A 27,874-nucleotide genomic window follows, 5' to 3' on the forward strand; every position below is an offset into this window, starting at 1 on the left:
GCTAGAGCTGACTGCAGACAGACACAGTGGGAGTTCATTGTTCATTAGATTATAAAATTTCTGGTAAAATTAAATTCTAGTAAATATAGAATCATGACTGAAGAAAAATAATTCAGGCTGAATGCACACAGTGAGTGGGTTCTATGTTGATAGTTTTGTTCAGAAAACACCTTGGAGCTCCTTCATTATGGTTTCTTTTAAAGAGCAGCTGTGTACTCAGGTACCCTCAAGCAGCAATATTCCCAGGTGTAGGGACAATAAAATGAAAACAGGTGTGTGACCTGGACTGAATGGCAGTATTACGTGTTGACTCTGTGTGTTTCTGCCCACTTGTCAGAAAACGTGGTGCAAATTGAAAACAAGCCAAAGAAGGTTAGCAGTGATCAAACTTTGGACTTCCTCTTGTCAAAGGAGACAAAACCTCGTGAGGATTAGTAGCTTGGAAAACTGCTGGTGGATAGAGATAAATGGATTGAGAGCCTGAGAAGTCTTGTGTTTTGAGGTGAACTGCCAGTAACAACTTTTTTTTGCCCTAGGAAAAAAACATCAGATAAAATCATTAACAGGCAGCAGTTTAAAATAAAACACTCTTTATTCTGATGCATACTTAAATTCTCATTGCATGCCACAAATAACAAAGCAGAAATGGTCTAAAAGACCTGGAAAAATCTATGGAATTAAGTTCTTTGAGCTGATAGGTATCAGCTTGGGATTTACCCTGAACGTATGCCAGATGAAATTACTGGAGGCTTGGAAGGATGGCTGCTCCTTTGCTTTTCTTGCCTTTTCTTGCTGTCACCCTGTATCTGTCTGCTACAGATGATTATAGGCAGAAGAATAGGAAGTCTTTAGGCTGTCCCCATTGCTGTTAGTCATATTCAAGTATTTTATTCATTGGTCTTTTTGTATTTGAAAGGTAGGAAAAAAATCATACTTTCTATAAACAAAATAAGAGCATGTTAGTTTGTATTTTCTGTCTTGCTCTAAAATTTTGAATCAAGGGGATTCCTCAGCAAATTGAAATGTTAGTTCAGTGTGCTGTGTAGTTAAATGTTCAGTTGTGGGTCCAAGCTCAGTTTAAGAAAAGAGAGAGGGCAAACGGTAATTAAAAATATTTATGCTTTTTGGAAGTGTTTTTGGAAGTATCTTTGAGATTCGCTGTGAAAGTCTTTGTGAGAAGAATGGGAAAGTCTATGGGAAGAAATACTGACACTTAAATATTAGGCATGTGGTCTCTTGGAAGTTACCTGCTAGCAGGGGAGTTATTGAGTAAAATGAATTGCAAAAGTCTCAGAAGAAGAGTTGAGTTCTACTAGAGAGGTAATAAATTTTCCTTTTGGGAGGCTAAGTATATAAACTATAGATTGATTTTTTGGGTTTAGGAGAGCATTTGGATTTCACTACGATGTTGACTAGGTACATTTCATGAGTTAGACAGAAATCTTAGAAATACTTCAACATCAAAAAGATGTTTTGGGAAAATGTCACAGCAGTAGTTATTTGCATTTTTGTTTGCTGTGGCTTGATGCTTTTCTATTGAAGGCAAATATGACATTCACCTGAATACTCAAATTTGCCAGCAATAGTTCTGTAGTATTGGTAGATGTGAAACAATAGGGCTTAATAGATGTATAAGGTTCCAATGTCAGGACTCCTCATGTAACAATGGTATAAAAATACTTTACACTTGAGAATATATTTAACATTTCTCACTTTGAGTTCAGTTGAAAGGTCACTTTCTGTATGAATGAATGGCTAGTGAAGGGCCTGAGTGTCAAAGTGTCTTGATTTTATATCAAGAAGTACTCAAATGTCCTTTTTATTGTCCTCTGCAAAATTTCGCTAATGCCAGTGGCCTGTTTGCCGTCTGTGTAAACTGCTACATACACAGAGGTAAGAACTGCTAGAAGAATAAACCTGCTTGAAGACTTTAGTTGATCTTGTGCTATTTCACATTTGCATCATTATGTAGTTTTTAAGACTCAGCTTTGTTTTTTAAAGAAAAGAATAATTAAGATTCAGGAATTGAATTTGGCCTTCACTGCTGAGCCAGTAAGAAATTTAGTAAATGTTTACTAGAGTTAGTGTTCTGAGCTCTTTGGTTAAAGGATGATATTAAATAAAGCCTATGACCTGTTTCTTGTAATATTTATTGTAACAGTTAAATAGTTCAATTGTCACTTTAACTGATCCTACTTTCTCCATTAGACTGCATGAAGAAATCATTGACTTCTATGACTTCATGTCTCCTCGTCCTGAAGAAGCAGCTATGAGAAGAGAAGTGGTAAAAAGGATAGAAACAGTCATCAAAGATCTTTGGCCTACTGCTGATGTGAGTGTAGCTTCAGCTGTGATTTGTTTCTCTAGGAAATTGTACAGCTTGTTTCACTTAACCTTGCTATTAGCTTTTTTTTAGGAATGAACAGGTAACTCTTCATGTTTAAAGCAGTTGACTTAATATCACAGTTCTTGCAGTATTTGGAAATTTATTTTAAAAAGTGGGGAAATTTCAAACCTAGATTTTGGGTTAATGAATTCTACTGAATGTTTTTTTTCATTTTGAGAGCTGGGAATGTGAAGCTTTTAGTAGTACATTTCTTAAAGTAAAAGCTTATTAAATTGATTGTCTCTGTTTAATTTAATTTTGAATATTAAAGTGAGACTGACTACCTATGTATCCATTTCTTGAAGGAGTCCTGAATGTGTGGATATTTTAAAATCAAAATATTTTAGGAGAGCAATTAAATGCAGATTTTTTTTTTGGCATTCTTCATGAATTTGACACTCAAGGAATTGCTTTAGCCCCGCTGTAGTGGGAAAATTGCACTCCCTGAGATATATTGCAATCTAAGCTGGAGTAATTTCAAACACTTTGTTACCCAGTGAATGTCTGCTTATTCAAAAAGAATGTATTCTAAATTGTATTTCTAGCATCACCTTTGTGATTGCCAGATTGTAGCACTGTCATTAGCCACCAGAAAAATGTTTCAGACCACTGTGGTTTCATTGCCTTCAATGGCAGACAGTGAGGGCTCAGGCTACAGCACTGAGCTAAAAATACTGTAAAGCTTATCTGCTTCATCCTCGCCCATGTTTTTCCTTCATAGTGAGATTTTTCTACCTTGTTGAAGTTGATATAAACACTGAAAAGGGCCTGTGTTGCCTGGCAAAAAAACTAAGTGAGCTTGTGAATTGGGCTCTGCTGTATCAGAGAGAGAAGAACATCTCAATTCTTTAGCTGGGAAGCTCACTGAAAGTATTTGATGTGGTCTGTGGATGTATCTTCATTGTGCCTGCTTTTCCACACACAAACACCTGCTGCTGCTTCATAGTTCTTGACAGTAAAATCTGTAGTATTCTTATTTATCTGAATGATATGTTTAGACTTACTTGTTGGTTTTTAAACATAGCAATTTGGAAAAAGTTTCCCTTAAACTCTTTCAGTTTCAGTAAAGCTGTCCTGTAAGTAAAGGAAGGAGCAGGAGGGAAGGAAATTGGTAAAAGCTTGTATGTCTGTCAAACTGGAAATAAGTAATGAAAAGAACTTGCTTAAATTTATTCTCTGCTAGCTGGATTGGTAGTTATTTCATGGTAAAGAAGACCAGTTTCCTCTAAAGTTGCATCTCTAAGAAAAGGTGTGTTTGTACAGACAGTATATAGTAAAATAACTATTTTACTGGCTATATCCTTAACAACTGGAGAAAAGTATGAAGTTTTGTAAAGTAAAAGGAAGTGAGCATTCATAATTACAAGATGTTTTCCTTCTGTGTTGTTTTCAGGTCCAGATATTTGGCAGCTTTAGTACAGGGCTTTATCTTCCAACTAGGTAAGTAAAAGTTTTCTCTTGTCTTCTTTTAGAGAAATGATGAATTTCAAAGTGGAGTTTGGAATGGAATGTGCAAATGTGTCAAACTTTCAGTAAAACTTTTATATTTCATGTGACAAAGGGAAGAGTTTTTGAACTTCAAGATTTGCAATAAGTATTTGATGTATTATCTTACTGCTCTGCTCTGCTTGTTGACCCTTTGGTGAATTACCTTTTCTTCCTTGTGTCTGAAGTTAGTCTTTGGCTTTTTTTTTTTAAACAGACAGTGAAACTGAATGTTTGGCATTTCCCTTGTAAAGATTGTTTTGTTAAATAAGATAAATTACTAAAAATGTGTCACTTATCACAGAGTCACTGTGTAAAGTCAAAAGAACCATCACTGTGTTGTATTTCCATCTTTTTGGAGAGCAAAATTTCTTAATTTGGTATTTTGTATCAGTTAATGGTTCAATTGGATGTGGAAACCTGTGTAGCTCTGCCTTGAAGGTGAAGTTGTCTTTATATAAATCAAATTTTCAGAAGGAAAGCACTGGAAATTTCAATTCAGTGAATACTAATCACTGATGAAATTCTCTGGATTATTGAAATGCCTGTCAACAGGAATAGATAGATGATGGATGGAATTGGACTGTTTAAGTCAGAGGGGAGGGAGCATGAAAGGTAAAAGGGAAAAGGAACTCAGAGAAAAACTCATCAGAGTAATGGAAGCAAGAAACTAGAATACTGCTTTGGATCCTAAAACACTGTGGACTCTCTTGCTTAACACTCCTGGAAGAAACTTGTTGGGAACCTGCATTGTAAATTGCAAAAAGATCACCGTGAATGACTTGTAATATGTAGAATGCCAATATTATCGTATTTTTTGGTAGTGTATTGTGCTTTAGATTTACTGGATTTCATGCTGTGTTCTTTTTGTCTAGTGATATTGATCTAGTTGTTTTTGGGAAATGGGAACGACCCCCTTTACAGCTGTTGGAGCAAGCACTGAGAAAACACAATGTGGCTGAGCCATATTCCATTAAAGTACTTGACAAAGCTACGGTAAGTAATTGCTTTGGAATACTGAACTGAAAAACTTCCAGACCCTTTCAGATATTGGTGATAAATAGTATTCTTAATTCCTGATGCAAGTTATATTGTCTTAAACTCTCTGCAAGATTTCAGTAGAATCTGTACGTGCTTAGCAATAGCATGGAGTCTTTTACATGGATGTCGGTAATTCTGTGTACTGTGTTTGCTGAAGGCCATACTTTATATTTATGTTGTCAATAAAGATCTGAAAGTTAGTATTTGCAAAATATCCAGTAAAATATGTTAACTATTTGCATAATGTTTTTCCACTGACCTTTGAGGGGAATTTGTTAAGCCAGTAACTAGAGGTGTCTAGCTTTCAACATGGTTTTCAGGTTGTCTTGTTTCTGATGGCATAGCGAAGTGTTCCAAGCCTAACATTGGGTTTTCCTGTCCAGAATATACTACTTCAGAGCCTTATGTCACTTGTGAGACTGATGTGTGTTATCTCTTGCATCTTTTTTGTAAGCCTGAATCATGTTGAATATGTTAAAAACTTAATGCATGAAAATTTTATGTTACTGAGCAAGTGTTGTTCTCTTCAAGGGACTAAGGTGAGTATTCCAAACTTCTGTTAGCAAGCTTCTGTTTTGTGGTCTCTGAAACATTCTTCTTTTAGGTTCATAATATTCCTCTGGCTTTCATTAGAGTAGCAGTACATAGCAGTAGCTTTGGTAGTCATTGGTTTACCTGAGAATTTATGGGATTATCAGAATCTGTATTACCAGTTAATGATGGAAAACGGTACTAGGCTAGGCTTACAATTCCACTATTCCTTCTTATTTCGTTTCTTATGTTGGTATGAAATGGTGCTATACTTCTGCTCTTTTTTTTTTCCATTTCAGATTAAAAATATGAGGAGTTCAATTTAAAATAAATGTTATCAACTGAAGTTTAGGTTATGATTGTAAGATGATTTTGTAGGGCACTGCCTTGGTGTGAAGCAAAACTACATATTCAGTCATGTTATATTAATTTATTCCTGCCATATTACGGTGGCTTTTCTTTATCTCTTCTGGTTTTCATTTGACTCTGCATTGAACCAGTTCATCTTGATAAACCAACAGGCATTACTTACTGCTAGGCTGGTTTCCTGTCAGTTCAGTAAGTGAATGGTGCAATACTGGGTCAGAGGAATGCAGTTCCCACAGGTTATGAGATTACAAGATCTCCTATTAATTGGAATGAATCATTAAGTAAATTACTTAAATTAAGCTGTCATATGAAACACTGCTATTGCACCTCTGAAGGCAGATAGCTAATGGCTGTGGTAGAGTACCAAAGTGATGGTAAGTTAATGTTGTACATTAATCACCTCCCTGGAAAGCATTCAGTGGTCAGTCAGGTTAGGATTGTTACCTCCTCTCAGACAGACTTGATAGTTCCAGTCATTTGCACTGATAATGTCCATTTGTCTCGAGTAAGCTAGAGAACAGCACTAGTGTTGTATTTCTGGGGATTCACATTCTTGTCTTAACCTTTTCAGGTACCAATAATAAAACTCACTGACCAGGAGACAGAAGTGAAAGTTGACATCAGTTTTAATGTAGAAACTGGTGTGAAGGCAGCTCGATTTATCAAGGAATACATGAAGGTATCAGCCATGTATTGAATGTTATGCTACTTACCAAGGATGTGCTAGATGCTTAGCTAATCTTTTTTGGTATGGCTTGACAATTTATTGCTGAAGACTATTTTCATTAATACTAGTTAAATACGGATATTTTAATTTATTATCTATTCATGTCCATTCAGTGTTCCATTTGAGTGTTAAGTGTTTGAATGAATAAACGTGTACACTGTGAAAGAACTTCTATGATCATATCTAGATTTACAGATAGGCACTAAACTTTGCTTCTGAAGCAGGTCTCTTTTCAAGTTTTGCTTACCTTGAATTTAAGTGATGCTGCATTATGAATGCTGTCCTGCTAATCTGTCAAAAAACAATTATTGTGTAGCTACACACTTAAAAGTTGCCTTTTATGCTCTGTAGCAAAAATACTATTTAGAGTGAAAGCTTTGACTATAGTAAGTGACATTGGCAGTCAAAGAAGGATATAAAAGTCTTACTGTTTAGGTGGGAAATAAATTTGATAAGAGTTGAAATCTATTCATCTGTTTCTAGTTTCAGTTCTTCCTGTGGAAACACTGTATAGTACACCACTGGAAATATTTTTATATTAGTTGAATCTTTGTGTGCTGAGATTGTGTACTTCTTTGTTTTGGAAGGTTGACATTTACATTAAGACTTGTTTTGCTTTGCAGAAATATTCTTTGCTACCTTACTTGATTTTAGTATTGAAACAGTTCCTCCTTCAGAGGGATTTGAATGAAGTTTTTACTGGTGGAATTAGCTCTTACAGCCTAATTTTAATGGCAATTAGTTTTCTGCAGGTAAGTCTGTTCCTTATTTGATTCCATGTTCTTCAAAATATTTTGTGTTCTGTACCTGTGCCCTTTTATTGTACTGTTTCTTCAGATGCCCTTGCAATGTGCAGCATTACTGTTATGGATCTGAGTGTTTGACTCTTGAAAGATGCTGTGGACTACCTCTCACATCCAGCATCTATCCTGTGTGAACTGAAGCAGCAGCAGGAGCCTTGTGAAAGGCATAGAGACTGTGCATTGCTCTCTATACCAGGGCCTGTACCTGAATCATCTTAATGGTGCTTCATTAATTTCATTAATCTGCAGGATGCATTTTGTCTTTTTCTTTTCAGACTACTGGTACTGAATGTACAGAGTAGTTGATTTCAGTGTTTATTAAAATGATGAAATCCAACAGTCAAGTTTCTTTTTTTCTTATATGGTGGTTAGGTTTTGACATACTTAAGACTGGCAGATGCTGTACTTGACTGATGAAATAGTCATGAGTTACAATGTTAGAAACAAGTTATAACTTCTCTTAATACATTTTTGTGATAGTGAGCCTCCTACAGGTATGATGAGGTATGGGGTTAGCATCTCTCAGCAGCTGTGGTAATGGAAAACTTACATATTCTGCTGCTGGTGGTGTTCACTGAAATATTACTATAGATTTAGTGTAGCAAATATAATAAGTAGAGCTAGAGACACAAACTGTGTTTCAGTTGGGGCAAGTAGATTGCCCCCCACTTTCTGAAAACATTGAGGGAACGATTTGCTGTGGAAAATTGGGTACTACTTTATTACTAACTAGGCTATAATTTAGTATGCAGTACTTAATTCTTGGCTTTGACTTAGGGAAAAGAATTCCCTAATCCTCAAAAAGCTACATGAGGAAAGATGAAAGAATTCTTTGGCTTTCAGATACTGCTGACGTGCTGCCCCCTCTAGGTTGTGTGAGAGTGGTTTAAGTACACGAAGAGTGAATTATTCAGTTGAGACTTATGTGAAGAAATACTCAGCTGTTTAAAGGAGACGTTTTTGTTGCCTTGTGTTGTGGTCTGAAAACGACTATTTTTTTTATATGCAAAAACTGGTTTATGTTACAGCTACATCCAAGAATTGATGCCAGAAGAGCTGATGAAAACCTTGGAATGCTTCTAATAGAATTTTTTGAACTGTATGGAAGGAATTTTAACTACTTGAAAACTGGTATTAGAATAAAAAATGGAGGTGCCTATATTGCCAAAGAAGAAATCATGAAAGTCATGACTAATGGATACAGACCATCCATGCTATGTATTGAAGATCCTCTTCTGCCTGGTAAGACTGTACACTTCTTGCAATATTCCAGAGCTCTCGCTCAGCTTGTGCTCTCAGCTTGTGTTAGTCCGTCAGACAAGTTGAGAAGCTGCACTGGGAAGAGGCTGTTGCTGCTGTAGAGGTGCAGTCAGGTAGGAGGGTTGAGGGATATGGGCCTGAGGTCTCACAAGATTCTTAGCCCGAGTAAATTGGATTACATGCAAACAGTGGAATTGCATAATGCTTTGGAGATCCAGAACTGTGTTGAGTACATAATAAGATTCTCTGACAGCACTGAGAGGTAGTGAAAGAAGGAATTCCAGGAAATCCTGGAAGGGGATGTTAGCAGAAGGGTTGGTAGCAGAACAGTTCTTCATTATTTGCTGTGAGAATGAGATTGGAAGGTGTAGGTTTTACTGCCTCAGTCTGTGGTGCCATACTTCAGATAAATCACACCATATGGGAAAGAAATGCCCCAGGTGCAGGACCTGTCCTGCAGGGTGGTACCACAGGCACTGCACAGGAACAGGGGTGGGTATGTGTAAAAACCAGCTGCATTGTGGTGGTGTGGAGAGCACTTTGCATAACTGGCTTCTGTGCTGTACAGGTGTCTTTAGGGAATGCCAGTTAGAGTTTTAGAGTTGCATGTTCTTTTGAAAGTACTTAACATAAAATTATTTCTTTTTTTTTAGATTTGGTTTTAATTCAGTAACCCTCAAAATAATTGAGCTTAATTTTGGCTAAGTGCCTCAGGAAAATTTCCAGCTGTATAGTACTCAGTTTGTATTCAATTTAGACTATCACAAGTAGCTGAAATTCCAAACCAGCTTTTTAACAGAGTCAATTTTCAGTTAATTTGGACTTCAGCATAAGTATTTCCAGAATGTAATTGGCGGTCAAAGTCCATACTGTCACATTTTGTGTGTAGACTGCTTATTTACAGTACTTTTAAAGCAAATACCATGGATCAGGAGCTAAAGTTTGGCACCTTTCTAAGTACTCGATATGCTGAATGTTCATACTTCCCTAGAACAGGTTTCAGGCTGTGATGCTCATTTGTCTAACCATGTCTTTGATATGTTTGTAACTCTATCATGACTCTTATATTTGGCCAGGCATAGGTTAGGGTGTGATTGTGTGGAACTGTCATTGTCATTGAGATTTCCTGTAGGAGCTGTGTACTTACTTGCCTGAAGACCCATTTGAATAGCAGCATGAGCCACAATTGTTTAGAGTCAAAAATCCTTACTGCCCTCCAGTTTTGTTCTTTCTATCTGCTGGGGACTGAAGGAGAACAAATTGCGTGTGCTACTCAATGTTTTAATCACTGCTAATAGTACTCTGGAGAAGAAAAAAAAAAGTCTAATAGGGGTTCTGAACTTTCCTCCTAGCATTAATCTTGCAGAAACGAAGAACTGTAGTTTAGAAGAAAGAATAGCTGTATGCTGTCAGAGTTGATAAGAATTAAATTAAATTAAGAGTTTTTATGGTGTGAGATAATATAATTCTTACAGGGGATAGTGTTTTGGCAATGGAAATGAAAACTGACAATATGTTGAAGTTATCTGACCATTATGTCTCATAGGGATATTTTTTAGCAGCTACTACAGACCTTCAGAACTTGCCAGATGAAGCTAGGAGGAAAATTACGTAGCACATATAGGATGGCTCTTTGAATCAGATCTTATGAGTGCAGCCGCCTTAGATTCAGACTTAATCACATATTCTTACAGTAACTGAAATTGCCTGTCAAGTGTATGTTAGTAAGGTCTAGAATTCTGTTAATTAGTTTAGTTCTGTTATTCCTTCTATCCCAGTACAAAAATCTTTCCCAAGGGTTCAGGTCCTTGCCCAGTTTACAAGTCATCTCTGATTAGTTTGTGTTCAGATCCACTCAATGTCTGACTCTGAGGGTTGGTGGCAGTACTATGAAGGAGATGGGAATAAGTTATTTTCAGAAAGAGTGGACACAGATGTCTCAACTTAAATTAGCATAAACTGCTGCTGAGTTTTACCCCTGCAAACCTGTGTTTGCACTGAATGCACAAGTTAGTTGTTTGTTTTTTTTTTTTTAGCTTGGTCACAACTGTCTGTAAGGTTCCTGTTAAGCCTTGGAAGAATACTTGAAAAGATGGCTTCTTAATCCCAAAATGAGACAAAAAGTACAGGGATAAAAAAACCTCTCCCTTCCAATTTCTCAAAGATTATCAAAGTAGCATAAAAGTTGCTCCTGTGAGTGCATGCAGTAGTTCAGCAATGGGATACTGAAGGGTATAACTCAAAAGAATAGATTTAAAGCGGTCTTGTAGGGAACAGGAATGTGTTTAGTGGGATTAGTTTCTTTAAGTTGGAGGAACTGTTTTTTATTCAGTGTGAAATGGTGGGTGCTGGCTGGCTAAGAGATGAAAGGTGTCATCAGAAGGATGTGATACATCTTTCTAACCTGCTCATTACCTTCTGTTAGTTCCTGGATTTGGGAGGAAAAGGCATCCAGGTTCCACATTGTATTGTTGTTTTGGTTGTAGTGGGTTTTCTTAGATTCTGTTAGATACTGCTGGGTTTGCTCAGAGATTCTCAGAGACTGATCATTGTGTGCCAGAAGATAATTTGTGTGATTTAAGAACCAGGATTCCAACAAGGATGTCAGAAGTCGACTCTTGAAGTGGGAAGCTTGTTGAGGTCCAGATTTGAGTTATCAGACTAATATAGCAGTGATGCATATTGAAGTAATCATTTACACTTGGTCTTTGTACATAGTCTAAGATCTTTCATCTTGAGTTAGTGTCCTAGGACAGGGTAATGAGATGCAAATCATTCCCTTAGCATTGTCTAAAGGAGGGATTTTTCATAAGCATCTTGTAGCTGCACCGTTTCAGTTTCTCAAAGCACTTGTCCTTTTTGTAAAATATATAAAAAGTAAATGCATTTATTAAGGAGAACTGCAAAGCCAGGCACTCAGAAGTTTGTTCACAGGAATATGTTGGAGCAGGGTAGATGATGTCATCTTGAAAGAGGTTTGTTTGGAGTTGGTCTAGCAGTATCCTGTCTTGGAAGACATAACTGTTTGCAGTTGACAAATCTTTTAATCTGTGGTTGTAAAACAAGCTTGGCACTTACCCAGCAGACTGCTGGGGGGCTTGTTATTTTATACCTTTGTGAATCAGGTGATTATCAAGGTTCTCCAGTTGTTTCTGATGCTCAGAACAGGAATATTTTTGGTCTAGCTTCAGACTGGCAGTGTCTAGAGTAGCTAAATTGCTACTCTTTAAAACCAAGTTTAAAACCTGGAGTTCTACCTGTGCATCTCCATTCATGAGGAAGTTTGTTCTTCATTCTGAATTGATGTGGGCAGTAATCGAAGTTCTAAACCTTAAATTCAATATGTTTTCTTGGAATAGAGAATCTTTAACTTGCAGGGTTTATTATGCTTCTTGTTGCTTGCTTCCGCATCTTGATAGGTCACAAGTATAGCAAGTAAATAGATTTGAGATTGGCAACATCTGGGAGATTCTCTCTTCTAGCCCTAGTGGCTGCCCAGAATGACTCATTGCAGCTTTTCAGTATCAGCTATTTGTCATTAGAACCTGCGAATATATATGTTTGTGTGTGTATAAAACATAAGTGTTTATAAAAATACACAGGTTCATTGAAATTAGCATTGGAAAGAACCTCTTTAATGCTGAATGTTGCAAAAAGCTGTTTACTAGCTAATAGCTTAACATAATGGGTCTGCTTCAGTTCTAGCTCATGGTCTTACCTTTACCTTTTCAGGCCGTGTTCTTAAAACCGCTTCAGGTAAAGGAAGGCTACCTGATGGAGTGGTAATACTGATAGCAAGTGATGGAAATTTTGGACATGCTCCTTTAGGGATGAAGGCTTTGTAAGAGAGAATAAGGATTGAATTATACATGAAATCACACACCATTGTTATCTGCTAATGTACATCTGAGGATTGAAGTATGTATGATTTTTTTAAAGAGTGACAGCATTTGGGTTGCGTGCTTTAACTGATCAGTCTAGATTGTGACCAAAGAAGGATTCTCAGTTATGTAAGACATGGTTCTCTAATTAGAGAGTGATCTCTCAGAAGAAAATCTATTCAGGGAAGCAAATGTGTGATCTTTTGGCTTCTTTAATATGTTGTTTTCTGGATTGGCTAGGGTCATCTTTATATAGACTTGACAGGTGCAGTTCACAGTAGCTCCAGCTGCAGCCCAAATAAAAAGCTCTGCAGACTGTATAATTGAATAAGACCTGTTAATTCAGACATTTTTATGAATGAGTTACAGGTGCAAAATGAGGCAATCCAGGAACCCAAGCATGGTTTGGCATGAGCTCTTCTGCCTCTGTACTCAAATCTGCTTCTATCAAGACTCAAACACAACTTCATTGATTTAAACTAAACTGCCCAAGTTTACTGTAATTGGTTTAGGGAAGGCTTATGATTTCTTTTGCTGGCACAACAGAGGAGGTAGTGACAACTGAGGAAAGGAATAGCCAATATTTTGTGGTGGCCCTGTCTTCATTTTGGTATAACTTTATGCAGGATACATGCCAAATGTACCTGCCTGGCATTGGATTAGACTAAACTAATAAAGATTCTTTGAGTGTGCATTGAGTGTGTATTCTTAATTAGTGTTATGTGAATTTATAGAAGTATTTAGGTTGGAAAAGAGACCTAACATGAAGTCCAACCATAGATGGACTTGAATTTAGTGGTAGGTGCGATTATGTGTGTTTAGCCACTTGTATGTATTCCATTTCTGTATTGCTTCTCAATTTAATTCTCTTATATATCTAGGTTTACAATATCATTATGTGGCTGGACACAAGTGTCCTACCTCTGAAAAGCCCATACTGAATTAATCATTACTTTTTTAGTATAATTAACATTGTGTTCTGATTTCATGACCACTAAAATATTTTCGTCACTTTTCAGCTACCTTTGGATTAAATCTGTAACGAGCACAAAATCCTTTATGAAGCCCTCTGTGAAGAACATTACCATGTGTTTCCTCCTAGATTCACTGTCCTAGGCCCACACTGATCTCTGCTTTTACTTTAGACTAGAGTCCAATAGCAAATAAACCATTTGGAGAGGCTTCTGTAACTTTGAGCCTAGTAGCTGCTGTATACCACAGTGGTGCATTCAGAGCAAGATATTCAGTTATGTCAGTAAACAGGAGGTATTTCTTGATCAGTTTTTATTTGACCACGTGAATTACTGGAAAAATTCTGTTTTCCCAAAATGCTTTTATGTTTTCAGTTAATTTTCATTGATTATACTTTTCTGTTAGAGTGGCATTACGGTTGGAGATCTTTGAAAGGAATCTGTTTTTTTCCCCTGGATGACAGATCTCAGCAGGTTTGTCTGTAGTGGCTTGCTGGACAAGGCACTCAGGGAGTGAAGCGTTCCTCTAAAGTCAAATTCAGTCTTGTCAGATTCTGTCCTCCAAAGGATGGATTCTGTCCTTTACCCATTAATTTTTCAAAGCAGATTTTTCATTGGTTTCTTTTATTTATGGGCTCTGATCTGATTTTCATATTTGGTGGCTCGTCCCTTTCTAGTGTTCTCTCAGCATTTCACACATTCTGAAGGAGGGAACCTTTCACTGTAAGCAGCTTTCTACCCACTCAAGACCTAGTCCATATTTTATGCAATTTGAAAGAACTTTTATTTATGCTCCTTAAATTGAATGCTGACAGTGAATTTTGATCTCTGATGCCAAATATATCCACAGAAAGCCCCAAATGCCTTCTGCTAGTAACAGCAAGATTGTTCTAGGTATCAGATGGGTGATCTGTTCTTGTACATTGTCACTGGTATAGAAGGTGTACAATGTTCTGAACTTCTGCAGTTCTTCACATGGCAATAGATTTGGAAAGCATTCCAGTTAAAATGTCACTCATTCCTAAAGTAGGGCAGTTGAAAGTGCTACAAACTTGATCAAAAAACAGTACTGTAACAGCTTCTGCAATCTTCTATGATAGATTTTTGAAAAACTGGCTTATCCTCTGGAGATAAATATCTGTATGTGCTGGTTTATTAATCTGTAGTTTTGATTAGGTTAAATAGGGTATGATGTGAGTCTGTCCGACATAATGAAGGTTACACAAATGAAATTTTAAACTGAATTTGGCCTGCAGGAACTCTACTGGTAAGTGAGACATGGTGCTTTAAGCTTGGTAGGTTCCTTCTGGAGGACAGCTCTAAGAGCTTTAAGCTGATCTCTATGCTCTGTTTCTTTCAAGTACTATATACAAGTATTTTAAAAGTGGTAAATTGAGTGCATAATGTTAAGTGTCATTCCTAAAGTAAACTTCTTTTGTTGAAATAGGCACACTTAGGTGTTCCTGATGTGGCTAGGATGGGATAACTGGTTTAAACAGAGTTAAGCTGTATTGTTGAGGCTTCTGGTCTTTAAGTATGAGTAATGTTTTGGTAACTGATACTAAAAAAAGATGATCTGATGACTGTCACATTATTTCAGGAAACGACGTTGGCAGAAGTTCTTACGGTGCCATGCAAGTGAAACAAGTTTTTGATTATGCCTACATTGTTCTTAGCCATGCGGTATCACCACTTGCAAGATCATATCCAAATAGAGATTCTGAGAGGTAATTAGTTCACTTTTTCAATATCCATTTGTCTGTGTAACCAGTTAGGAATGTTTGGTTCTAGATTCATAAAAGGAATGTTGTTATTTATTGTTTAACTGTGGTTGTATTGAAAGCTGTGCAGAAATTTAACCTGCCCAGGGGTATGAGAGTGCAATGCCTCAATGGGCAGCAGTGAAATGAAGAAAGTACGATAAAACCTAGGATGAGTCCAACATTCTGCTTGAAGTATTTCAAAGGAGGGTTTACTGGTTTAATGTTTAGTATGATGCATGTCTGTATTGTGGCAGAAAGAAATGTGTGTGATCAAATGACTTGTTTAGATAATTAGAAAACTAGACAACAAGGCTAAGAATTTCCCTGGTTCTTTAATAAATGCCCCCATAAGCTATTTTAAAAGTTAAGAATTAAAAAAAGACTTAAAATATGGTATTAAAAAAACCTAATGGAATCAGTCCCATTTGATCATTATCTCAGAACTGCCATAAAAGTAGCATACTTCTAGACATGCCATTTTTAATGCAGTTCTTAGTGTCTTTCACAGAAATGCAACCAGTACTTTGAGCTCTCACCTTTGTGATTTCTGTTTTTTGAAAGAGAGAGGAGAAAGATAATGAAGGCATGGCAGCCATGTGGTATTTCCATTCATGTATCTGCTCTAGCACCTTTTGTTCTAACCCTTAGTGGGAATTTGGGCTAGATCAGAGGATGTCTCTTCCCTGAGACTTCCCTAAAATCCCAATGGCTTTGAGCTCCCCATCTAATTACAGGGAAGGATGGCTGTAAGATGTCACATAAACCATCTCGGTACAGCTGCAAACTCTAGTCATGATGTAAACTTTCAGCATTAATGTCATTGGAAGGTGAAATAGTTTCCTCTAGTAAGTTTACATCAAAGTGGACGCAGTCTTTCATTTGTGAGTTTAAGACTGACAGTACTTTAGGAGTGCCTGTAAATCCTTTAGGTTTTCAGTGGTATTAAATTCACAAAGGTTGAGACTGCGCTGTGATGGAGGTACAGAAAGGGTGGTTGCACAGTGACATTTGAGACTGCTGTTTTAAGATATTAAAGGTCACTGTTAAATGTGTATTGGCTGCTAGTTCTTGGTACTGAAACTTTGTTCTTACCTAAGTACAGGTAGAGTAACCTAGGGATTCCTGAAGTTTTGCTTATCTTGGGTCCTGGCCTCCATTAACTTCTCTATTTTTCTCTGAAGGATACTCTCTTATGAGGTGTCAGTATTTACTACAGGTATCAAAAAGTATATTTGTACAGCATCTAATAGGAGCCTCGGGTGTCATGAGTATGTGCACTTTGTATGGACTTACACTTCTTACTGTATCTGGGAAATGTTTGAATTTTGTTCACAACTGCAAACCTGTGGAGCAGTCCCAGTAGCAGTGTTCAGGTGTCATGTCTGACCTGTCTGTGACTTCTGGGCTGTCTGCCAGTGACATCTGAATCTCAGAACCCATCATGCTACTGGCTTGCAAGGGGAACAGCATTCAGCAAAGTTCTGTGTACAAATAGTTCCCCTAGCACCAGACTTGTCAGTGCCAAAGGACTTGTAAGCTGTTTGGTAACCAGTTTGTTGCAGAAATCAACAGTCCGTGTTTGGTCTCAGTTAAACCTGATGTGCTTGGGTAATCCAGGTATGTTTGTGGATCCCTCTTCTTGCTGTAAGGCAGAGTGGTCCATGCTCTGTATAAAGGCCTTTCTGGTGGCCTGACCTAAAACCTGGCCATCTGGGATCCCTTTGTCCTGATCCATTTTTCCCTTTTCTAGACTTGTTAGTAGGTAGGCTATATAGCATAGCTGTAACCATAAACAATGGGCTCCATTTAAGACCAGGGACTGGCTTCTAGTAGAACATGATGTTCTACTAGAGGGATCAAAACTAAATGAAGAGTACTTGAAAGGATAGGAAGTTGCAGGAGGCTGAACTCCCCAGGCTGAGTTCATTCAGTTTTGTCCTATTTGGGGCTAGCCTTTTCCTAAGTGGGATAGTTCTTGAACTGTCTGATGAGTTTGAATTCATATTTCTTCTTCCCAGGGAAGGTTTCTGTGTACAGAGTTCTGTTTTGTAGATGACACTCAATAGATTTCACATCTTTCTTGGTGATTGTTGTAGTTCTTTTTCAGGATCAGTTCAACACAAAAATGTCTACATTAATTTAAGGCTTTCTAAAGAGTTGCTGCTTCTCATAGTCCCAATGGGGGAAAAAAAACCTCCTTCAGCAGCGTAGGACTTTTTCTTTATCATATTCTGTGGTAGCAAGTCCCACAGAATAATAAGGGATAGGTTCACATCACTCTTACCACCATCGTCGTTCAGGCTTCCAAATAGAACATCTGAGGTGTAGTGGGAATTAAAAGTTATCTCCTGTCATGGAAAAGCTTTCTTCTCAGTGGAAACAGTAATCAGCTGAATCGTGAAGGTATTTCTTACAGCTACAGAAATTACTTTAACACTATTTTGTCCCCTAGTCAATCTCACCTATCCCCTTCTGAGAATGGCTTAGGAGAGCTTGATTGACAGTTTGGTTGATTTTATTAGAGCAAGCAGCTTCCTGTCATCTTGGAAAAAGGAGGTTCCTGTTAGAAAAATGAGAGACTGATCCATTTAGAACTTATACGGCTTGTATGCAAGGTAAAGTTGGGTGTTGTCTTCAGCTGAGGTGAAAATTGTGATTGATTTCTTAATATTTAGGGCCACAGAGACATGAGTCTAGCTGTGAAATACAGTTAATGGGCAGGATATTTCCTGCTTAAGGATTGGTGTCGGTATGTGCTTTGAACAGCTTTCATATGGTCTTTGCCCCTAGCCTGTCTCTGGGAAAGAGTGTGCCATCTCAAGTGAGCTCACTTCTTTAGTCTGTGAGGAATGATATTTTCACAGAATTATTTAGGTTGGAAAAGACCCCTAAGATCATTGGGTTCAGCTGTTAACCCAGCCACTACTATGCTCACCATTAACATGTCCCTCAGTGCCACAGTTACGTGGCTTTAAAGTACACTCAGGGACAGTAACGTCATCACTTCCCTGGACACCCTGTTCCAGTGCTTAACAACGTGTTTGTTGCTGAAATTCTTTCTAAAATCTAATTTGAATCTTCTGTGGTGCAGCCTGAGGACATTGCCTCTTATGCCTTCACTTATCTGTGAGAAGAGACCAATGTCCACTTGGTACAACCTCCTTTCAGGTAGTTGTAGAGAGTGATAAGGTCTACCCTGAGCTTCCTTTTTCCCAGGCTAAACAACCTCGATCCTCTCAGGACTCATGCTCCAGACCCTTCACCAGCTCCACTGCCCTTCTTTGGACTCTGTTTTGAGTCTGTGACCTTATTTCCAATCCTTGATGAACCACAGGGGAAACCTTAGCAGATATTTGACTACAAGCTCTCAATAAGCTCTGCTTATTGATTTGTGTTCATTTAAATAGTGGATTATCTGTTACGACCCTCTCCATGGCCTTTATATTAAGGTGTAATTTCATATTATACCTTGCCCAGGCTAAGTACCTGTGTACTGTCTTCTGTCAGCTGTGCTGTTCCTTCCTTCTCAGTCTGAATCTTGCCTTGTACGAGATCTAGCAATCCTGCAGTCAGATGGACTTTTTGGTCTGACTGAAAAATATCTCAAACAGTATCTCAAGTATCTCAATGCTTCTGTTATGTCAAGAATTTGATCCAGCTTGTGGTTGATGACAGGTTGATCAGAAGCAAAAGAAAGAGCAGGAATTCACATTTGGGGCAAGAGGGAGAGCGTGGTACTGTATCATTTCACAGCCCTAAGTTGTGCTGCTCTGGATGTGACAAAAGTTCATCCTTAGGTTAATATTTATGTTTCTCAGATTTGGATGTTGGCTCACACGCTGGTCTGTCACAAAGTTTGGCTGGGAATGTGTGCTCAGACTGCATCTCTAAACAGCTCTGTAGCCACATTTGGGAAGCTGAAGAGGTCATATACAGTAAGGAATGGAGGACTTGGTTTTGCTGTCACGTGCCCGTCAGTATAAATTAGACTTTGGAAGTCTTCTGTATTGTGCTAGACATGGTGCGGCTGGATAATGGAAAGACTTGTCATGCCAACAGGTCAGAGTTTGAGAAAGTCTAGGCAGTTTCCTACTGCATGTCTGGAGTTATCATTTACAGGTGATAGTCTTCAAAACAACCATAGCCAGGTAGAAAGTGATCTTTCCATCTCTGTGCTTGGAATGTTGTTGGGTCTCTTCCTAATGTTCATCTCAACTGTGATCCAACTGCTGACTGGTCTATCTGTTAGCTTTGGGTTGCCACTGTTTGGCCAAAATGGTTCTGGCAGCTCTGGGAACTGTTACTAGAATGCCTTCTGTCCCTTAAAAGGTGTCAGTAATACCAGCTTTTCCTACGGAGTGTATTTGTTAGGGTAAAGGTTTTAGGTTTGGGGTTTTATTTAACCCTCATGCTCAAGGAGATCATTCTCAGGTGCACCTCAGTGTGCTTTTATCTTAAATTGCACTTTAAATACCTGGGAGATATTTTAGTTATTTTGACCATTCTTTCACAGACTTGATATTTTTCAGGCTCTGCTACTCACTTGTTCATATGGAGCTTTCCATATTTGATTTTGCTGAAGGTGATATCATCATTCTGATCCTTTTAAAAGTGACCTGAAGATTGATTTGCCCAGTAGCTGTGCTGTAAAGAGGGTTAGAAAGTGTCCCTGTGAACTGATGTCTTGCAGCACGTAAACGAAGAAGCTTCTGAGTTCTTACTATAAAATAAACTAGATCTGTAAATAGCTTATTCCTGGTCTTACAATATGTTAATATTAAGGAAAAAAAAGGGGCATGTGTCTCAGGAGACCTGTCTGATTTTACTAACCAGTTAACAGTATTTTTTCATGTCTTCCAAACAAGCGTATTTGAAGAACTGTTTGTCTCAGACATCTGTAGAAATTCTGGCTTCAGTTGAAATAAAAGCCCCAAAAGCATGACGTTTTTCACAATAAAGGCAGGGTAGAATAATAGGGTTTTTTTTTGGTTTTTTGTTTGGTTTTTTGTTCCTAAGCATTTTCAGTGTTGAAAAAATTTAAGCACAATTTTCAAATGCTTATTTAAAAAATTTGTTCTTTGAACCCATGGATGTGCTAGAGTCCCATACATAGGAAATGGTGTTCTTTTGAGATCAATACCTCGTTTGATCACACTTGCTTCCTCTTTCTTTGCTACTTTATTAAGTATATGTCAGTATAACCTTAATCACCTTTCAGCTTCTGATGTCTCATAATAACCATTTTGAATTTTGCTGCACAAGCAATGTAGCATGGATCTGCCTTTGGACTCCTGACCTTATAACTTAGTGAATTTCCTTTTTTCTACCTTTGTACCAAAAAAGAGAGTTTAGAGCTTTGATCTCTGTGCTCTTTGAAAGGTACTGGTGAGAGAACATACTCCCCCATTCAGTGTGTGCAACTCTGCCACAATTGTTGGTGTAGCAGTCACTTCACCCATTTTGCCTGTTCTTTGGTATATCAGTCACCTAGTCTGATTAAAAATACCTCTATTGTTAATTTTGCTTCTGCTTTGAAATTGTGACTCTCGCTTACTTCCAGGACAGTACTCCAAGAAGCATCAGGTTTGACGAATTCCTTATATGTAATAAGCTTGTTACTCAGCCCATGTTCACTTTCTGGTTCGAAGACCACAGCTGGTGGTAGTTGTGAAATTTATGTGTAATCCTAGAGTAGAAATTCAACTCTTTCTGAAGGCCTTCTGAGATGAAACTTTTTAACTGCAAGATTTCCTTCCCTGTCCTGGTGCTGATGAGACCCAGCTGGTGCATGTTTGAGTCCCATACTGGTGTAGCTCTCTTGGGAGCTGTGGCTTTAGGGCCACAGCTGAATCTGCAGTTTTGGTCATCCCTGTCTTCATTCTGTCTCTTCTTGCTCAACTTACTCTTTGAGACTGAGAAACCAGAACTGCACTGAGTATTTAAAATGCTGTTACGTGATGGGAGTATACATTAACAAAATGTGATCCTCTGATTCATTTGTTCTTCTCTTAGTGTGCTCTGCTTAGCTATGGAACTGTAGTTCCCAAAGTATGATTTGTTATAACCCAGATCTTTAATTTCTGAATGGTGACAACCACATCTTTAGTTCTGCATGTGAAAGTAAAGACTTTATTTTCCAGCATGCATAATTTTATCCTCATTACATAAATAGAATGGTGGATCCACATGCATTCTGTCCTGGTGGCCCATCTGCAGCTGCACTTGGACTTGTAATTTAGATGGTATTATTTGGTTCAATGTTTGCGGGACTGAATTTTCAGTACTAACAGTAACATGTCTTTAAAGCTGGAATACTGACATGGAACATGGGATATTTGATCTTGCATGAGATAGTAATCTCTAGGATAGTAGGAGAATTATTGCTACCTGAAGTGTTACTATGAAACCTAGTAAAGGTAGTTAAATATATTTAGACTATAGGGTTTTATATGTCCTGCCTTCCCATTGTATATCTAAACCAAAACAAAATTCCAGTACCAGTACAAGGTACCTTTATGATGTGAAGTACAAAATAAACTTTATTGTAACCATTGAAGATGAAAAAAATAACATTATCTGCTCCACAGTGGTAACTTTGCACAGCCCATTTTTGTACCATAGTAATTTCTTCATGTATCTTGAGTGTGGAGTTTATAGTTAAGTGTTTCAGTGACTAGTCTCTGATAAAAAAAAAGCTTGAAAATTTATCTCTCAAACAAGAAGACTCAAGAAGTATGATTCAAATAGCTGAATGTTGGGAAAATGTGTTGGAAAAATGCTACTTTGTTGATAACTGGTCACTGTTCAGCAGGACCAGGTGAGCGTTTTCTCTGAGCCTCTTATTGTTACGAGTTTATTGAAATTCTACCTTGTTTTGGAGCCAGTCTGTTTCTTGTTCCACTGTCTCAGGATCCGTGGTACTTCCTTTATAATTGTGGGGGCCTTATCACCTTACAAGTTGTTTTGTAAATCCAGAAGCAAGGATTAGTGAAGGTCTCTGTCTCCACACAGCCAGTTGTGGTGCTGTGATGGTTTTTGTCTTCTGTACATCCCATACCTGTTTATAATCCAGATTCTGTGGAAAAACTTCCTGTATGGAGAAATGCAAGAACTATAAATTACTTTTATCAAATATACTGTTATCAGCATATGAATTCTTTATAGTTAATATGCACTTCATTTAGAAATAGAGAGTAAAAATCTTACCTGTTTGTCACTGCTTGCATGTTAGTATGGTAAAAGAAAAATAGTATGAATATAAGTGGTACTTCACTGGATTAAATGGTGTGCTAAAAAAAAGAAGGCTCAAAATGATTCTTTGGTTAGGGATATCTTAAACTGACTTTTAGTGTAATTTGGTAGCTTATTAAAATGCTTGCAAATATGTAACCAACAGTCTTTGTTTAATACTTAATTGAAAAATTTTTTTAGCACATTAGGTAGAATCATCAAAGTGACCCAAGAAGTGATTGACTACAGGGCCTGGATTAAAAAGAAGTGGGGGAGCAAAATTAATTTATCACCTGAACTTGGTAGGTATAGCAGGAAACCAACTTAAAATTTTTTATTGACTTTGATGTAATTCAAAATACTCATGCCTTGAAATTAATCATTCAGATATACAGCAAAAAAAAAAAAAAAAGGAACCTGTAACTTTCTAACCCAAGGTTAGTTTTCTCTGAGCCTGTTTTTCAATTAGCTTGTTAAACTGCTGCTCTTCTTAGACTTCAAGGCCCATGTGTTTGTATTCTGTGCTCTTAAATGATACTTGTTTTCTGTTAACAGATAATAGGTTGAAAATAAGAGACCCGATAGCTCTCTGCAATGGAGAACAGCAGCAGAACAGAGACTCTGAACCATCTTACAATCAGCACTTGGCATTGTCACTGGCCAGTACACAACAGTTATCCTCTGGTTCATCTGCCTCTTCTGTGTCATCACTCTCCAGCAGTGACATTGTAAGCTTTTTCTTTTAATGGGTTCAACTAGTAAGTAGCAGAGATTATCTTCAAAGCCTCAATTGATACAGCAGTATATAGAGCAGTTCATGTGATACTATCCCTAAACTGCTACAGCAAATCAGTAATGTCCTCTGCTCAGAAAAAATTACTGAAATCAGATTTTTTTGTTTATTAATTAAACGGGTCTTATTTCCATCCTAAATCTTTGATACCCTTTGTGGTAGTAGTTACATGTAATGAAATATAACAACCCAATTTTATGGTAGCTAATTAAGTAGAAGAGGAGAAATGTCTTCATATATCCTTCCATTAAGCAAATTCTTCCATTGTCAAATTCTGATCCTTTTTCCCCGTACCTGAAATTGACCATGAACATTATATTGTGCTGTGAAGATGAATAATATATATTATTTTCAGCCAAGCAGTTTGTTCATGTTTTAATGGTAACAGAGCACTTGCATAAAGTCTTGTCAGCTTCCTTATTTTAAAGTAATTGCTGGGCTTTATTATAACTTCCTGGAAGAGGAGACTGCAGTCTCTTGAGGTATGTTCCCAGATTCTTGAAGGTTCTGCCAGGTTTGTTTTGGTATAAAGTTAAAGCAGTGCAGAATTGGGCAGTGCAGATTACAAAGCACAGCACTACATGGCATGAGTGACTCATTGTAAATCTTCTGAAGCATTTTGTCATAGGTAAAGGCACTGATGGGATAAGATGTAATTTGCAGTCAACTATGACTGAATAACTAGAGGATGCCAAGAGAGGTCCAAATACCTGTTTCTTGGCTGCTTTCAAAAACTAGTTAAATATGGAATTAAAAATTGGGAATTCTATTCAATAAAAATCTAGTAACTTTTGAGGGACAAGCACTGCCTATATATGTTGTGGTTACTTTCCGTAATTACTTTATGCTACTGTTCTTTTGGTGTTGAATTGCCTTTTTATGCCACCTTCAGTAAACAGGTCAAATGTTTTAGTTGTACTGTCTGGCTAATGAGCAAAGAGCAGCATGATACTTACCCGGGATACTCTTAGCCTTGCTTCTGGTTTAAATATATCAGTGGGAAAGATTTTGCTGGAATAAATTTTATGAAAAATGCAAATATTACATTGGGAGTGCACAATATTGGGTGGTGAGTTATGAACTCCCCTTAGTCCTGTTTAGCCTGATGTTGAAGGTGAAATTTCATTGCCTGATGGCCAGAGAAATTAATGAAAAGTGAAAAGGAAGCTCTCAACAAGATAGAACTGAAATCAACTTGGGCATTCATAAAGTAAAAGGAAATGCTACGTTTTCTAACAAAATAAAAAAATATATCCTTGTGAGAAAGGCCAGGTCATATATTGGCATTATGTCCTTAGCAGACTGATAGCATGTTATCTTAATTTGGAATGGAATGGCAGGTTTCTGACAAATGACTGAGTTCATCCTACCCTTACTTGGGTGTGTGAGGAGGAGAAAGTTCTGGCTGAGCAGTCCTGAGCTGCACCTGATTCAGGAAGAGAAGCCTATTGTGCCATAGTCAGGTAATCTATGCCGTGATCTGGCACAGTGCTGTGCCCAGGTTGCATCAGAGGAATATCTGGCACGTGTGGTAACTTAGTATTTGTGCCAGAACTTCTGGTGCATTCTTAACAGGCAGGATGTGATAAGCTTTTCTGTCAACTTCAGAAGAAGGTAATTATAAATATGGTGCATCTCATCACTTTAGAGTTACATGGAGTGTTACCTCTGATCTTGCAGAAGGATTCTTCCTTTGGAAGGATTCTGTATTTATTTAAAGTTAAATCATCTGAAATTTTCCGGTACTGAAAGACTGAAAGCAAGGAATAGATTATAAAGAAAATGTAGGAGACAGAGACCCTAGAGTTACAGCTTGCTGACCTCTTCCCAATAATTAAGGTTTTATTTTAATAGCAAGATATTATTCCCTATGTCACTATTAACCTTAAGCACAAACTCTACAATAAGACATTGTTTCAGGAGGTGTATTTTTCATGACTGCAGAATATCTTTTGCTGTTTGAGATGCAGAATCCTATCTATTAAATTGTAGACACTAGATAGCATATTTGCTTTTCTATTTACTGCTAAAGTTTCAATGGTAGTAGTGATCAAGTGGTCCTTTCTGAGTTCTACCTACCAGTATAATAGAATTCAGCTTACTTGTATTGAGGAAGAGGAAATAGGCTTGGAAACTTGTGACATAACTTTCTCACATTGCCCCTCTCCAGCCATCCTCTGAAGTGGTAGCTGTATTTTGAAGCCATCACATCACTGTTTGCTGGTAATAAGTCTGGAGGCCTTGCATATATTTGTCAACATGTACTGGAAACAATATTGGCAGTATATATTGAGTGTGCAGGCATTATCAGAGCAGTGCAGTATTGCTCACAGGGATCCTAGAATTTTTATTAAACCCTATAGTTTAATAGTTGGTTGCCATGCAGTGTGCTGTATGGTTTTTACAGATTTGCTTCCTTGGAGTTCTGACAGCATTACAGGTTTTGCATTAATAATCTGTAAATATGGCTCAGCAGCTGAATGGATAATTTTTCTGGTGTCTTGGACTTATGGGTCTGTCAGCTAAAGCAATAGTTACAGATTTATTCTGGCAGCAGGAAAACACAACAATAACAAGGAGCATGTTTTTCTCAAGACTGGATTGCCATAAACCAGAGCTAACATTTAGAAGTCAGCCTCTCAGTGTCTGTATATGCTCAGAAAAATGGAAGAAAATAAGAGATTACAATAATAAGAGCTTACCCTGAGTTCTCCATACTGGTGGCAGCCTTTTAAAGATAAGAACTTTAGTACCACTGAGGAGCAAGAGAACTGTCTTCTTAAAGGATGGTCTTCTCTTTCCCTATATATTTTAGATTTAAATGCTTTTTCTCAGCATGCCATCTGAAACTCAGGAGGATGTTTGCTTTCAACTTTGCACATCTAGGACTAACTTGCAGGAGAACATGTTTCTGGGCCATTGTGTCTACACAGCCCAAAATTAAGAACTTGATCTAATGACATCAGATCATAATTTGAGCAAAATGTATCCTTTTATGGATTTCCCAAAGTAGCAAAGCTATTTACAAAAATGCCTTAGTCTAGCACTCTCTGGCCAATGAAATTATAGCCATGCTGTCTTTAGTGGGTGTTCTAGTCAACTGCAAAATCTTAACCACAAAGGACAGCTTTTCAAAGGGGGCCAGTAAATTTTGGATCAAAGATATTGTGCAAGAGAAGCCTTTTTTCAGGTATCGCTGTAACTATTAGTGGGCAAGTTCAGTTTATGGGATTGTCCCATTGTACATGTCAATACAGAGCTCTGACTCACTCAGCAGTACTTCTAATATAGTTCTGTGCAAAATACTGAGTTCTAAAATTCCTGCCTTGTTTCCTCGGCTCTGTGAAGAATCTAAGTATTAGTGATCAGGAGCAAACTAAAGAACACATTAAAAAAGCTAATGGATACAAGGAATATGGTAATCAGAACATATTAGACCATTCATGTATTTTTCTCAATTATGTTAATTATCAAACTGATCTATATAGTAAGTCTTCTCTCAGTGAACCTTTCTGCTGATTTCAAATATCCTATGCTGCCCTGAAAAAAACAGGTATATTCCTCACTCCTGCAAACAGGTAAGTTGTACAATACGATGCATTCCTACATGATCCAACAAACGTTGTAGTGAATAATGGAAGTGAATACAGTGCAAAGCGTGTGTATTCTTACTGTGTGGAAGCCAGGGTCAAACTGTTTGACAACAGAAAACAAGCCTCTGGCATTAAAAAAATCTCACCTTCGTGCTGAATTAAGTGATTGCTATGTGAATCTAAAACCAGATGGAACAAGCTATGCTCACCCCCAGCTCTCTACTTGTTTTGGGTAGTTACAGATGTCAGTCTTGCAATCAAGCAGTAACCAAATTCCTCTTGAAAATGCTGTGTTGGTTGGTTGTTTTTTTTTTTTTTTTTTTTCCCTGGGTGCATTTTTTCATTCTGGATCTGCACTCTATAATTTGTGACCAGGATTTCTTATGCTTAAGCGTTGTGGAAAAATGCTTTTCATTAGCTCAGGAAGTCCTAGAGTAGTGCTAGAGAATATCTACTGCCTGATCAACAGTCTCTGCCAAGTAAGAAATAATCCTAGGTATGTTTTCGCAGTCTCATTTTGGTCTGGTTTGATTTCCGGTGCTGAGTATGTTCTGCGGTTCTAATGATGTTATGCCAAATAAAGCTTAAGATTTTATGTGACAGTGATGTCTGCATATCAGTAGCAGATAAATGGCTTACAGGAAATTCTTAAAGCCCTTTTATGTTACCTTATGGATATATAATGTCATATCCAGTCCATCACAGAAACTCCAAGTTATCTGTTAGAAATTTGTTTTTACCAAATTTCATACACCTTATTTCAGTGTTTCTGGTGATAATGTTGTGTGGGTTTCTGTGATGAGATAATTTTATGAAGACCTCCGAGTTCTGCAATCATGCCAATGTAGTTAAAGCTTCAGTGAACAAAGGACCCCTGTAGTCTAGCTTTGGAGATGACACAATCCTTGCCACTTTTTAACATTTACAGTGGCTTCTTTCAGAGGGTTCTTGAAATTAACTGTAACCCTTTCATTGGAATGCCAGCGCTAACCCTTTCATCAGAATGTCAGTGCTTGATCTGCTCATGGTTCAGCCCCATCA

General features: G+C 37.6%; 1 protein-coding gene across 4 annotated transcripts in view; it reads left to right on the plus strand.

The window, feature by feature from the left end:
- Positions 1 to 27,874, plus strand: part of TENT4A (terminal nucleotidyltransferase 4A) — a 58,800-nt gene that overhangs the window by 12,640 nt on the left and 18,286 nt on the right. For all 4 annotated transcript variants that reach the window (XM_068196370.1, XM_068196343.1, XM_068196353.1 and 1 more), the window contains exons 2-10: positions 2,209 to 2,332; positions 3,780 to 3,826; positions 4,747 to 4,867; positions 6,384 to 6,491; positions 7,163 to 7,291; positions 8,371 to 8,584; positions 15,055 to 15,181; positions 22,649 to 22,749; positions 23,003 to 23,175. In XM_068196370.1, the coding sequence (XP_068052471.1) occupies positions 2,209 to 2,332; positions 3,780 to 3,826; positions 4,747 to 4,867; positions 6,384 to 6,491; positions 7,163 to 7,291; positions 8,371 to 8,584; positions 15,055 to 15,181; positions 22,649 to 22,749; positions 23,003 to 23,175 (1,144 nt within the window). The remainder of the gene's footprint in view (positions 1 to 2,208; positions 2,333 to 3,779; positions 3,827 to 4,746; positions 4,868 to 6,383; positions 6,492 to 7,162; positions 7,292 to 8,370; positions 8,585 to 15,054; positions 15,182 to 22,648; positions 22,750 to 23,002; positions 23,176 to 27,874) is intronic.

This window comes from Anomalospiza imberbis, chromosome 1, assembly GCF_031753505.1.
Source record: "Anomalospiza imberbis isolate Cuckoo-Finch-1a 21T00152 chromosome 1, ASM3175350v1, whole genome shotgun sequence".
Lineage (NCBI taxonomy): Eukaryota > Metazoa > Chordata > Aves > Passeriformes > Viduidae > Anomalospiza > Anomalospiza imberbis.